At 43.8% G+C, this 11178-nt stretch overlaps 1 protein-coding gene across 10 annotated transcripts in view; it reads right to left on the bottom strand.

Moving 5' to 3' along the window:
* Positions 1-8543, bottom strand: part of LOC124193228 (hemicentin-1-like) — a 39958-nt gene extending 31415 nt beyond the window's left edge. For 4 of the 10 annotated variants that reach the window (XM_046586947.1, XM_046586948.1, XM_046586949.1 and 1 more), the window contains exon 1: positions 7704-8532. In XM_046586947.1, the coding sequence (XP_046442903.1) occupies positions 7704-7770 (67 nt within the window). In that variant the 5' untranslated portion in view covers positions 7771-8532. Of the gene's footprint in view, positions 1-7703 lie in introns of all 10 variants that reach the window. The other 6 variants (XM_046586954.1, XM_046586953.1, XM_046586956.1 and 3 more) reach the window with 5 other exon arrangements.
* Between the last annotated feature and the right edge of the window lie 2635 nt (positions 8544-11178).

Here is an 11178-nt window from a genome sequence, read left to right on the forward strand (position 1 = left end):
TTCTCTTTGGAATAAACTCGGTCGACAGACGACTATTATATAGACGACGAGATGGATCAAGTAAAGAGATAGCGAACGAGAGTCAAAAGTCGAGCCTGTGATGTAAATAGCGAACCTTCAAGGAGAGAGAAAACGAAAGGAAAGGCAGCATTATGAGGCTAGGGCAAGCCACGGGCCGAAAACGGCAAAGTCAATTGAAAAGAGCTCGTGGAGAAGACAAGCGAATGAAGCTCTCCCTCGCTCCGATTCACTCGGCTGGCTGGCTGCTATAGAATCTCATGGCACGAATTTCGTTCATCGTCATGAGAAGAGGCACTGAACAGAGAGAAGTAGATATTTATATATTTATGTATAGGGCTCCGGGTGCGCATCATCGTGGTCGTCCGTCATTCTATTTTTTCTATTATTATTCCTCTCCGCCTTCACAACAGATTTCTACCGTCAGAATCAGACCAAGTAGCTTATACACAACTCTAAACATGATGCAGTATATATACAGCCAGGGTATCTATTCCGATTGCTCTTTTAAATGTTCAAGACTAACCGTTGGTATACTGGGCTACAGGGCAGACCCAGCAAATCAATGCCGTAGCCAAAATCGGGCGGTTTCTGGGAAACTTCTTTTGCTGGAACCATTGTTGAATGATATCAAAATAGACCCGGAAAGAGAGGGGGGGGGCAGTAGAATTAGGGGACTGAGAAGAAAAGTCACGGGAAAGAAAACAAGTCTATATAATCAAATAATAGCTTATAAAGTGCTACAAGCGGAACCGAGTCACCCAGCAGAGGATGATGATGAACTTTTTTCTTTTTCCTTTTTTTTTTTGTCGCTCTTCTACACCTTTTTTATCTCCCATCTTTCAACTCTACTCCAAGCTGGAACACCGGCAGAGACTTTTTTTTTCTTCTTTTTTTCTTCTTTTTTAATATTCCATTTTCTTGCTTATGGCTGTGAAAGTCTATATGCACTCAAACTCAAACACTTGGACACATAAAAAGTGAAATAAAATAAAGGTTCACTTTGGGCCGTTTAGGGATTATGTTTTACGTTTCTGTCTTTCTATATGCGCGTACGCTGTTGTGACTGCTGCAATCCGACTCCCCATCTTTTGAAAGAGCTAAGTATTTGCCTCTCTTTCTTTCTAGTCTCGTAAACAAATCAAAATGGACGGAACCACTTGAACTGCTGTAAAAGAAAAAAAAAAGACCATCTAAAAAAGGGTGTGCGGAGTGGAGGGGTAGAGAGCGAACATAGTCGGGCGCGTGCCTCACAGCCTCTCGGCCCTCAAAAAACTGCCGAGAGAGAGAGAGAGAAGGGAGAAGCAAATGAAAGAAAGAAGGTAGACGTAATAGGGATGGCGTCAGTAATTCATTCACGGCGGGTGTCGCGGCCGCGACACTGATACCATCCCCTCGTTTCTAGATGACGTCGATAGGACAACATTCTCCTTTTTTCAACTGATATTCTTTGGCTTTTCCTGCTAGCTGCCTTTTATTCGTTATCTTTTCCTCTACCAGCAAGTTGTCCGGCGACGCATAGTAGAAGGATAGAAAAAAGGCTGTACTATTATTACGTCTTGGTTGCCCGCCTCTCATATATCCCCGGCCCAGCCCGGCCAGCTAGCGCTCTCTCCCCCTTCAGCCCTGCTGTATATACTCGTATGGACAACTTTGATGTCCCTATTTACGGTAGTGTTGCTGCCCTGTTGCCTCCATCACCCTGACCCATTTGCTGGGCTCGCCTCACCTGGATGCCATTCGCTCAGAGGAGCAATCTAGGCATTCTGACAGGTAAATAGACGGGTAAGCGGGCGAAAGGCAAAACATACAACAACATACAAAACACGGGCCACCACACTCTTGACTCTCTTTCCCAAGCAACGTTTTCGTTTCTTTTCATCCTCTTGTCTAATTTATTGACAGACAAGAGTTGGAGATTTTTTCCAGATTGGATTCCGTCCTTTCTATCTTTTTAAACTTTCGAAGAAATGATGTAAAAAATAAAATAAAAAGACAAGAATGAAAAGAAACACGGTACGAAATGGCAGGATGCTATCCCCGTAAGAGTCTTGACGATTGTGTAAGAAATGCGGATGGGCGGGTCTGTTATGCTTCCCTCCGGGATGTGCCAATGTGAATGTTGCGTCAAAGTAAACTCTTGGTAACATTCGTATATTATTGGCTCTCATCGCACTACACCTAGTGTCCTCCGAAGCGTGAAGAAGATGATGCACGCTTCACTGGATTCCAGTCGTCGCAGGCTCGCAGACTTGCGAAAATGTGCAGTTGTTGTGAGTATACACGCCACCACGTCTAGATATTGTGGTGTGGCTTTGCTTCTGTTTCTGTCGATCCTCGGAATAACGTGGAAGCTGGTTTCGTCGTAGCTACCTATCGCAATTCCTCGAGTTCCGGTGGGAACGTGCACTCACGACTGCATGGCCTACTGATTCCCCTTTTCTTCCCGTTCCCATGTGTTATAGATGTTGCACTGACTCACAAGTACAAGATAAACAATTGTAATTACCGGCAGCTCTAGCTATAGCGGCCGTGGGAATTGTCGACTTGGCTGGGAAGAAATTCAGTTGGAGAAAAGAACAAAAAAGACACAAGTTACGCAGAGGTGATGGCGAGCGGATGTAACGTGTTGCTTTTATCCTCCGTTCCTCCCCATGCAGCTATCTTATAGAGATATGTAGCTAGTACCTTCGACCGATACGCTCGAGAGAGCTTTACCTGTCGTTTCCCCAGCACTTCCACTTCTTTCCGAGATTTCATTAGACTCGTCGTCGTTTTGTTTCACGGGTTTTAAGGTTTTAAGGGCTCTTCGAGCGCAGACAATCGAGTCTTTCTCTCACATAACAAGAGATCGCAATTTCTTCGCGAGATGAAACAGATTCTCCCTCGCTCTCATTCGCAGCCACCGCGTGCGATCAACGATGTGTTAAATCGATTATTATTCTCGAAGGCGTTTCAACTTTCCTCCCAACACATGACCCGCCAAGGCTACAGCAAAATAATAAAATAAAAAAGCAGAATGGAGAGCGAATATTGCGCTATTTCAATAAATAAACATGGAAAAAACGTGGTGATTCAATTCCAACTTTCTATCGACCGAATTTTATTGCGCTTTAAAAAACAGTTCGCGATAATATCGTCGGTTCGATTATTCCGTTGCTCGACCAATTTCTGACTTCAATTTCTGCTGTATAACTCTAAAGGATGAATTCGATGTTTGCAAGTGTTTCAACCGTATTGAGTTGAACAATTGCCGAACTGGATTGTAATGATAGAGTGTCGCGGTGTAATGATGCTGACTGCATTGCATTTTACCCCAACTGGTATATAGACTAGTAAATACAATGGAGTTGTGTACAGGTAGCTTGGCTACTCTGATTCTTTGGATCGGAAAACCACCGTGACGACACCACCCGAAATCCTCGAGAGTGCACTCGTTGAAAGGAGATCAGAAAAGGGGATGTAAAGAAAAACAGAAACGAAAGCCAGTGCTCAGAGACAAAGAGAGGAAGGAAGAGAGAATAGACACGGGCGTCTGTATTATTCGTGTAGGTAAGCATCTCAATGGCAAATCTGATTCAACGGTATCAGACACACATAAGAAAGACTATCTATAGCTTCAGTCACCGCACAGTATACGCCGTACACGGCAGAAATAATATAAAAAAGAACGGGGGAAAAAATGCTAAAATAAAGCAAGAAAGATTGAAAGATCGGCTGGTTATATAGTACAGCGGAGGGTGGAGGGACAAGTAAAGAGAGGGGGGCAACAGGAAGCGACTCTGCAAGTCTGCCCCCTCCCTTTTCCGCCCTCTGGAGCGTTACGCTTGCGTGAGGCGGATAATATGCGCTCTCCTTTCTTTCTCTCTCCGCTCCGGCCCTCTCTCCCATTCTTCATCTTTTCTATTTCATTATTTTAATAACCGCCGTGTTACAGTACAGCGGCTTCTTCCCGATGTAGAAAGAAAAGTCGAGAGATTCCCATTCTCTCTCGCTGCTGCTCGCGCCCCCCACTCCGGCTCCGGATTGCTGCGGCTTTTCTGCCTTTTTTCCCTCTCCATCCAGCAACGCAGCAGCAGCTAGCGTTATATATTTCCAGCCGTGGCGCTCCATCAGCTACCTACTGAGCAGGAGATTTATACTCGCCACATTTTTTCATTTCCCAAATTCAAGCGCCACACGACTTTCTCATGTGGCGTCCGTTCTCGGCTCTAATGAATTTAGTAATTAGAACGGCTAATATCAACCCCGAGCCTTCATCAGACATCTTAGGTTAATCGATAAGTCGAGAAAGGTATTTGACCGTTTGATAGGCAATCAGATGGGGTCTATTATCTTGATTCTCATCACACACTTTCTCTCTCCCATCATCATCAATGGATTGATCTCATTCACCAATGTGTAAAGCAGGTTGATGCTGATTATGTAACATTATGTACCTTTATAAACTGCCGTAGCTATACAGACTAGACAACTTGGTATAGAGAGATGAGTCTAAAGAAATCATCGTTCCACGCTGGAATGCCACGGGATGAAGAAGAAAAAAAACAACGACAAAATACAACGTCAAATTATGAAGAACCGTGCACTCCATAAACGAGACAGGTGGTGGATGGAAGCCCTTTTCGTGCTCTCTCTCTCTATCGCTCTAACGCTCCCTCTTCTCCTTCTCACTTACCATGTACACAACATTTTTTTGTCTTATTATACGTATATGCTGCTCCCATGGAAGAGGTGAACGATGAGATGGAAGTGGGGGGGGGGAACTACATAGAGAGAGATAGATAGAGGGGAGAGCTCGTATTATTAATTTTTTTGTGCGTTCTCCTTGTATATATATGCGAGAGAGAGGACACATCAACAGAGATAAAGAGAACAGAAGACTCGGTCAGCTCTCTTGATATTATAATTCAATGGAAAAGAATATGCCCGCAGGAGCACTTGACCCGCTTCATTACGTCGTCCATGAGAACCCGAGAGCTTTCATCGTAAATAAACTCGATCTGGCATGGCATGCAATGTCAAGTCCGGAAGAAAAAGAAGAAGAAAAAAAAGCACATAACCGGAGAAGAGAACAACATCACTATTTATTGCGCCTCATTGTTCAGTGTATCCTCTAGTTATCCTATACAGACTGTACATGTTATAATATTTCAACTAAAAGTCTAGAAACCTCATAGATAGAGCCATAAGCGACATTTCCTGCCGGGCTCCGCTGCTGCCAAACAACCAACGCTCCACATGCATAGCAGAAGAGGAGCGCGCGGTCGCCACTCGGCGGATTCAATTACGCCAAGAGTCGCAACTCGCTCTCGGTGCCCAGTCATTTTACCTCTTTTTGTGTGTGTGTGTTCCCCCTATGAGATCCTGACTGTCTCGGCCGAGTGACTCTAGCACAAAATGATTAGAAGACAAGAGTGATGATGAAACCTGTCACGGCCAATGTTCATCAGCGCCGGCGATGAAGGAATAGCCATTAATGATCGGCCTGCAACTGCGATTGATCCGATTGGATTACACATGCTAGCGGGCGGCGGCCAGGTCGGGTCGTGAGGTTCCCATTTGCCGTTTCCTCCCTTTACCATCGTCTGGTGACTTTTAATCACCACACTGGCAAGTTAATTAGTGGGTGACCACGCCATGCGGTCAGCCGACATCAGGCGAGCCAAGAGGCGATTTTGGCTTCTTTCCGTGCCGATGAAAACATCGGAAGAAGACGACGACGACCGTTTCGTATACTGTACTTGGGTACGCGGCCCATTTACCCAGCCCCCCTCCTCCTCCTCATCTCTTTCTCTTCCCTTTTTCTCTCTCGTCCATACTATATCTATCTATCTATCCATCTCTCTTTGCAGTCTGCTTTTTGAGTCTTTTGTGTCCGTCGTCGGTGGGCAGCCGGCCTCAGCCGCTCGACCCCTTGTGCTCCCGTTCAGGTCGTGCCATTTTCATTTGCTCCGTGTCCTCCGTCGTGTTCTTATACGGACCCTGGACCCTCGCCAACATGCCGTGATGCTGTGCGCCCTCCCGCTATTATCCTTTACCCTTTCTATATCTTTTCCCTCTGTTTCCCAATCCCATCTGATCACCTCAATACAATTTTCCCTTTTTTTATTTTCCTTTTCTATTTTACCTCGTCTTGTCTAGTTGCTGCCTCAACTGATGATGTCGAGAATTCTTGGGACCATCAGTATTCCTTTAGTTTCTTCGATTCCTACTGTGTATCTATTTCTGTCACGATTTGCAATCCACTGTATGTCCTCCTTCATTTCATTTTATTTCTTGTCTTGTTTTGTCTGGCCCTTTCGTTTCGATTCTCTCCATTTCTCGACGTTTCTTATTTTCTTTTTCCAATTCTTTCTTTTTCTAAATCCCCTCCCCGTGTCCTATTCTCCTTCCTTTTATTTTCTTTAACGCGCTTGTACCAACGAATTTCAATTTAAATCGATAACTTGGAAGCCAATCGATTGGAAAATCTTTCCCTTTACTTTTTTTTAACTTGTTTTGTTTTCTCCTTCACTCGATGAATTTTTTTTTGTAACGACGGCAATTGTTATCCAACTATAATATCCCGTAGTCCTGTTCACAGTCTTGACTCTCCAGTCTCACTTTTGACATGACGTCACATCATAGGTTCAGTAATATCTAAAGGTCCTGTCGTGATCATTACCATATTTCTGACAGCGACTCAAGGACTGTCTCCCCCCCTTGCTTCTTCTCGTCAGAAAAAAAAGAAGAAACCGAATGACGTCTAAAACACGTCACTAAAGATACTCCATTAGATCATGCGTATCTTTGGCATTGTACGCATATCAATGGACGTAGACTCCTAGATTCATTAAAAAAAGAAAAAGGAATTAACCCGGAGAGTGAGGGAGAGAGAGAGAGAAAAAAAAAAAACTCGGCGACTATTTATACCCCGCCTGGGCATATAGTAGTGCCTACCTAGTGGGTAGTCTCTATATAGCCGGTATTAGTCAGAGTGTATGATTTTTTTTTTGGCTCTTTTGTAATGGGAAAATTTCCAAGCGACTTGGTCTGTAGTCTGTACATCTGCCTCTTGTGTCAGGAAGCAAATCAAGCAAGTAAAAGCCAGGAAAAATTTTGTTGATAGGAGCTAGGAGTGTAGACTATAAAAACGTGAATACAGTTCCCCGGTAGTGAATGGCGCAGCATTTTATAAATGGCTTGTCTGAGCTACCACCATAACTACCATAAGAATAATCTTGTCTCAAAATCCAATCTAAAATTATCTGAACGAGGGCCATGATTTACGGTCTCAATCGCCTTCCCTCATTCTCATAAAGATACAAAACAAACAGAACAAAAAGGGTCGTCCTAATATAGAAATCACGCTTCTTATCGATGTCGTGAGCCATGTTAAGTTATTTCCACGGGGGGAAAAACCAAATTTAAGAGACGGTTGTTGATCGTAACCAAGACATCTCTCGCCTCACGAAGTATACATCACTGTGAAACCAAACAAAAAACAAAAAATCGGTGCATGCTGGCGAGTGTACAGCAGCTTTACATTCACATTGAAACAGTTGCATCGACGGCCACCTTAAATCTAAGACGATACGGGGCCTAGAGCAGCCAGTCCTTTTCGACTGTGCAACTCGATCGTCTCTAATCGTTATCAAGGCATCAAGGAAGAATCGGTTAGGGTGTCGGAGGAGAGGACCTACCGTGACAGATAATGGTCTGGATGGATAGCACGACGAGAAGCTGGATGGAAGAAGCGACCGATGCCATTGTCCTTTTGCTTTCTTTTTCGTCCGTCTTCTTCTTCCTCTTCTTCTTCTTGCTCTTCCGGCTACTCCAACGTGTTATTTCTTCTATGGGGATTTTTTCAGCTTCTTCTTCCCGTCTATTTCTCTCTTTTTTTTCTTTCAGAGGGGGGGAGAAGGGCGATTCGACTTCTTCTAATAATTGTACACGAAGGGCTCAAAGCTCAACACCGACACGGTTCATCACGTATTTGTCGAAGACGAACGAGATGGTGCTCACCAGTGATTCAAGTAGAAACAGTCGACGTCGTCCGGCAAATTCTTGACCTGCTGCTGAGCCATTCAATCTGTTCCACTATACCCAGCCGGGCCAGATCGACCGTCTTATACACTTGGCGTTGTTTTTGCTTATTTTTCCAGTTCACGGACACTCGCGGTCGCTCGCGGTGCTCAGGATCGTTGATGAATAAATAGTCCACTCACGTATCTGCCTATAGCAGACGCGTCTATAAAATATCACGGATGCGGGGCAACAAGTTCTCCCTTTTTCTTTTTCAGAAGACGAAACAATGAGTCACTGGATTAAACTAGCTACTTTGTTCTTGTGAATCAATCTGATGAGAGTGCGGAACGGCTTCAGAGCTGCCAGTGCGAATAATGCCACTGGAGAGGAAGTTGGAACGTGCGCGTCCAGCTACGGCCAACGGACTAAGTCAACTGCTTGGCTTCCAGGTAAAAAGACTCCGAGTGTAAGATACTGGCTCATGCCGTCGCTGTGCTGTTGGCGGAAGGAGGGCGAAAGCGCTGCCGACCGCTCGCCGTAGAGAAAAGGGGCGAAGGAAGGAAGAAGGGGGGAGGAGCCTGGCCTGCTGGGCTCCCTTCATCCAAATGAATAGATGAGACCACAGCAGGCCGAAAGGAGGACTCTCGCTACTTCGCTACTCGCTAGGCACTGTCGGGATTGGGACAACTGATGGGACTAGTTTTTGACTTGTATTTCAACCAGCACTAAGAGTAATGCAATTTTTTTTTGCAATTGAAGAAAATAAGAGGCAAGGGCGATGTCTACGTAGTAATTTTAGTTAACTGTAAAAATGAGAAAACATTTCTTTTCCTATTTTTTCAATCTTAGTTATACGGTTTCATTTTCAATCGCTAGATGGCTGCATGAAACGATTTCCTTCCTTAAATAAGGAAAAACGGGAAAAAAACAAAAAGGCAGAGTGTCTAACCCTATAATGAACTGAAGCAATTTTAAATTAGAATAATAAAAAGTATCAACCCAAACCAAATAGAATGTCAATTATGAAGAAATCTTATAGTTATGAATCGATCATTAATACATACATGGATATTTGCAATCCGGAATCCACTTGCAGGTCAAAGCTTCTTGGAAGTCGAAAGAGATTAATTAAAATCCTGACTTGTTTTCGGTTTTTATTTCAAAGACGTCTAAAAAAGGGAACGGAACAGCTATCATTTATCAGTTCAGTGTTGACTTTGTTTTGTTGTCTCATCAATAGTCCGAGCAAGATTCGCCAATTTTCTTTTCACATGCCAAAAAGCGCGTCGAATGTTTTTGTTGTTTTTCCAATTCTATCTTGGGGATTTTATGTTCACCTTTCCTTAACTTTTGGGAAACTTTCACGAACGCCAAAACGCACACACGAAGACCACGCAGTGATGAAATGCGTTATCCTGACTATATTTGTTTACTCTTTCTAGTCATTTTCATGTCTTCTTGAAAAATGGGTTGCTAAATCCGAGTCCAGCATGGAAAAAAAGTCCGTGTTTTGGTTGGCTCTTGTTATTTCCTGATTCACGAAAAAACAAACCAACTGCTGGCGGCTTTAAACCGATCGCCTGTCTATATACGGCTGCAACCCGGAAGATGGTGTGACTGCGTCGGATGCGGTGGGCTGTAGCCTGGACATTTCAGGTATCCTCTCACGACAGTTTTATTTTTAAATGATGTAGGATGGAACCTTTTCAACGACAGTTGCTGTGTCGCCGCTTTAGCTGCTGATGCTGATGCTGTTGCCGACATTCGCTGCAACTTGGAGAAATCGTAGAGTTTCTATTTGCATTTCCCAATTTGTCTTTTTTCTTCGCTTTGTTTTTATTATTTCGGGGCATAACTAATGTCTTTTACTTGTTCAAAATAACCTCAGAGCGCGAGAGCCATGAACTCTCCATTCGAATCCCGGCTAGCGGCCGCTAGCGGCGGCCGTCCGTTCATAGATCTTCTGGACTAGTCGACGGAGCGTAGAAATCCTGCCAAATAGCTGTGAGGCTGCTGTGAGCTCACTTTTCATCGAGACTTTTTGCATTTCTATTATAATCCCAGGGAAAAGAGCACGTGGTAGTCATTTGTGAAGCTCAGATTATACTGCATTAATTGCGCTACCAAATGGACGGAAATACGCTGTCCAGGAACCACCTTTCGTCAGGAGCTATTTATAATGTCGAAGCCGCTAAACTACTTATGACTCAAGAGCAGATTAAGAAAATTGAAATCAGATCGATGATAAATGTCTGTTTTTCTTTATAAAAGTGCTTATGATCATTCGATACGAGAGACAGAGAGTAAGGGGGCTTGAAACTCTTTTGATTCGTGTTTTTGATGCAGTAACACATGTGAATCCTAGATGGCGTTTGCGCAAATATTCGACATTTTAGTCGATCAATTTTCGTTAAGAGACTAAAAAGGCTAAAAAGAAAAGACGTGGTGCGAAGTAATATGACACAAGGCAATCTTCAAAAGTTTCTCAGTAATGTACAGACAATTACCTGCGTATTCACTTGACTAGCTCTTAAATCATATATCATCTTCTATCATCCGGAATTAAAATTGCCAGAATCCTTCACGTGAACAGCACTACCGTACATTGTTTGATAAAAATTGCGCATTGTGACAATTCTATTGACAGATTTTATCTCAAAAATTTCAAACAAATTATGTGGAAGAATTTTGTTTTGTTTGCCACGACTTGTTAATTATTTTGAACATGTCACTCGCTCATCATTTCGCGCTCGAGTGAGGCATTTCGCCAACTGTTCAGTCGCGTAACATCTGCAGGACGCGAAGTTAAATGAGCTAACACACGCTCCTCGTCTCGTCTCCATGCGACCCGTTATAAATAATTTTGACTCATAAAGACAATTGCGCTCTCTGGTCGGGAGATTTGGCGCCGGACATGGTTTCGGCTGAATTTTGCTGGACAGCGGGAACGATACGGATCCTGGTAGATGAACTGAACGAGATAGAGCATATGGAGGAGGAGCTTGCCTCTCTTGTCGTCAGCTGAGCCATCAGCGAGAGTTAGAACGCCTAGAACGCCTAGAAGGGTAGTGGGAAAGGGGGCGGGACTTGGCCCGTTTGTCTCGAATAAAAAAAAAAGGAAAATAGAAAATAAAATAACAGAGAAGGGAA

The sequence above is a fragment of the Daphnia pulex genome, chromosome 4, assembly GCF_021134715.1.
Source record: "Daphnia pulex isolate KAP4 chromosome 4, ASM2113471v1".
NCBI lineage: Eukaryota > Metazoa > Arthropoda > Branchiopoda > Diplostraca > Daphniidae > Daphnia > Daphnia pulex.